The sequence below is a fragment of the Ipomoea nil genome, unplaced genomic scaffold, assembly GCF_001879475.1.
Source record: "Ipomoea nil cultivar Tokyo-kokei standard unplaced genomic scaffold, Asagao_1.1 scaffold0804, whole genome shotgun sequence".
Classification (NCBI taxonomy): Eukaryota; Viridiplantae; Streptophyta; class Magnoliopsida; order Solanales; family Convolvulaceae; genus Ipomoea; species Ipomoea nil.
This window is the reverse complement of record NW_017617232.1, coordinates 1482835-1486150: the sequence shown is the minus strand read 5'-3', so window position 1 is coordinate 1486150 and position 3316 is coordinate 1482835. Positions and strand designations below refer to the sequence as shown.

The following is a 3316-nucleotide window of genomic DNA, read 5'->3' as shown; positions in this document are numbered from 1 at the left end:
TTAAATGGGTTAATTCAATCATGCTATGTGTGCGGACAGTCAGGTATAGGGTCCTGGTCAATGGGAAACCAAGTGAGGAGATCTTGCCCACGAGGGGTCTAAGGCAGGGTGATCCACTTTCACCCTACCTTTTTATCATTTGTGCGGAGGGCTTATCTTTATTGTTGCAGGATGCCCAGGCTAAATGACGGATCCATGGCTGCAGAGTGGCGCGTGGGGCCCCTCCCATCACCCACCTCTTCTTTGCGGATGACAGCCTACTGTTCTTCAAGGCTAACATGCAGGAAACCATGGAGGTGAAGCGTTGTTTGGAAATATATGAGCAATTCTCGGGCCAATCTGTCAATTTTCATAAGTCTAACATCTCTTTCAGTCAAAATACTACTTTGTTGGACAGGGATGCTATTGCCATGGGTTTAGGGGTGGAGCAGGTGGAGGATTTTGGCAAATATTTGGGTCTCCCCTCAGTTGTTGGTAGGAACAGGAAATTTGTTTCTTCCTATGTGGAGCAGAAACTGAGACAGAGGTTTGGTTCTTGGAATAAGAGGCTGCTTTCTATGGCAGGTAAAGAGGTACTTCTTAAAAGTGTTGCTCAGGCAATGCCTACGTACACTATGAGTATATTTCTGTTGCATGTATCGCTATGTGCTTCTTTGGAAAGATTGATGAACAGGTATTGGTGGCGTAAGAGTACCACGGTGGATGGGATACATTGGATGGCCTGAGACAGGATGTGTGTGCCTAAGAAGCATGGTGGTATGGGTTTTAAGAGGCTGCATGAATTTAATTTGGCACTACTAGGGAAGCAGGGGTGGCGACTTTTAACCAATCCGGAATCCTTAATGGCCCAAATTTTTAAGGCAAGATATTATCGTGATACTACCTTTTATGAGGCCTCCTTGGGAGGTAATCCGAGCTATGTATGGAGAAGCATTATGGCCAGTGAGAGCCTGATTCGTAGTGGTTGCAGGCGCAGAATTGGTAATGGCAGAACAACCAAGGTTTGGTCACACTCGTGGTTACCTGACACCCAGAATCCGTTTGTGCTTACTGATCAAGTTACCCAACCCCCGGATCTCATGGTAGCTGACCTGTTGGATCATGATCAGGGGAGATGGAACCATGAGCTGGTTTCTCAATTGTTTGATCCCAGGGATACTGGATTAATATTACAAATCCCAGTGAGTATTAATTTCAAGGATGACTGGTTTTGGAAAGGGGATATCAGGGGACAATATACGGTTAAAGATGGCTATAGATGCCAAGGGGAGTTGATCACCACCCCAGACGCAGTCTGGAACAACATTTGGAAGCTTAGGGTCCCTCCCAAGTGGAGGATTTTTCTATGGAAGGCCCTTTCTAATATTTTTCCAACTATTACCAACTTGGTTAGAAGGAGAGTAGAGATTCCTAATATTTGCCCGGCTTGTGGAGATTATGAGGAGGATATTATGCATATTTTATGCACTTGTATTTATGCTAGACGTGTGTGGAATGTTTCACGCCTTCATATCCCTAACGTTGATGGTTATGATTTTATGCAGTGGGTGGAGGCTTGGCTGGGAACCTCAGCAATATCTGCTGGGTTTCTAAAAGAACAGATATGTGGAATACTCTACGAAATTTGGAGAGCTCGGAATATGGCTGTTTGGGATTTTATTCTATCGACCCCCTCGCATCTATGTCACGGTTTTCACGGTACTTGGTCTGTCTGGGCATCGAACAACGCGCCGGCTGCTCCCCCCATTCCGGCTGCTCCCCTCGTTCCGGCTGCCCCCTTACTGCCGTCAGCTCCGGAAATGGCGACGTTGCTGCCGCTGGATGTGGTAATCTGCTACGCTGATGCCGGATTCCACGGCACGTCCCCGTCTTTTGGTTTTTATGTATGCAGTGCAGAGGGTGATTTTGTTGCGGCTGCTAACGGACCTCTTATATGCCCGTATGATCCTCTCCTAGCTGAAGCCATGGCAATACGAGAAGCTCTATCATGGCTACAAGAACACAATTTTCACAACATTGTGATTTTTTCGGATTGTGCGGTCCTTGTTTCTTGCTTTCGCGATGCGAGTTCCTATCGTTCGTACCTAGGTGTTATCTTAGATTCATGTTTGCATTTATTTCGCTCTTTTCATTCTTGCTCCATTAAATTTGTACGCAGAGATGCCAATACGGTAGCTCATGCCTTAGCAAAGCATGTCAGTGCGGTTGACACTCGTACTGTCTGGAGGGATTCTCTTCCTTCCTTTGTTTCGTCTACAGTTTAATGCAATATGATTTCCTTGGCTTTCAAAAAAAAAAAAAAAAGATAGCACAATACATTCAGTTACGGTATTCATACGGTAGAAAACACCAATACACCATCTAGGATTCTGAGTCAAGTATGAGACAAATTAAATAATGGTTAACGGTCTACCTCTTCCGCTTATACGAGGTTAGGTTTCTCGTATACTATTGTTCAATAACGTTAGATTATTTATATCTAACACAATTATCAAGTTATTTGTTTACATGTACAGAAACTGTTAATTGTATGTACAGAATGCATGTGTTAACTTAAGGTACATAATTTTTGTATCAGGATTCACAATCCAATATGAATCCTGGTCTATAGTATAACAATTGGTGTAGGAGCTGTGAAATTTTTTCCAATATGGGATGCAGTTTGGCCATCCCTACCAAGGTGATGTATGAAGGCAAATTAAAGCTAATTTAGGTCAGGATCAGAATGTGCCAATGCGTCCATTGTTACATAAGGATGATGATATCAAAAGCAGCTCTACATACTGATTTCTAGAATCTAACCAATTGTATAGAAAATATATAAATTTTACTCCGTATTATATAACAAAGGCTTTCTATAATATATTTAATCAAGCATTAGTGTGAACCAAATCCTAAAAGTTATTTCTACAATTTGTAATAACTTATTTACAGATATTTTTTGTGGCCTCCCCTGGTCCAACATTAATATATGTACACGTACTAATCGTGCCTTATTATCAAAGAAATAATAATAATAATAATAATAATAATAATAATATCATCATCATCATCATCATCATCATCATCATCATCATCATCATCATCATCATCATCATCATCATCATCATCATCATCATCATCATCATCATCATCATCATCATCATCATCATCATCATCATCATCATCATCATCATCATCATCATCATCATCATCATCATCATCATCATCATCATCATCATCATCATCATCATCATCATTCAATATCTTCACAACTATAAAATTAAAATAGATTCATTCACTAGCAAAAATTTTACTCCTAATTAATAGATTTTTT

At 41.1% G+C, this 3316-nt stretch overlaps 1 protein-coding gene across 1 annotated transcript; it reads left to right on the top strand.

The window, feature by feature from the left end:
• Positions 1 to 731: 731 nt before the first annotated feature.
• Positions 732 to 2264, top strand: LOC109177265. Its single transcript, XM_019326578.1, has one exon. It carries the CDS (start codon positions 732 to 734, stop codon positions 2262 to 2264), a length of 1533 nt encoding a protein of 510 aa, XP_019182123.1.
• The last annotated feature ends 1052 nt before the right edge of the window (positions 2265 to 3316 follow it).

What these genes read in the sequence shown, in the direction of transcription:
- LOC109177265 (XM_019326578.1), top strand. Translation starts at nt 732, where the DNA reads ATGTGTGTGCCTAAGAAGCATGGTGGTATGGGTTTTAAGAGGCTGCAT.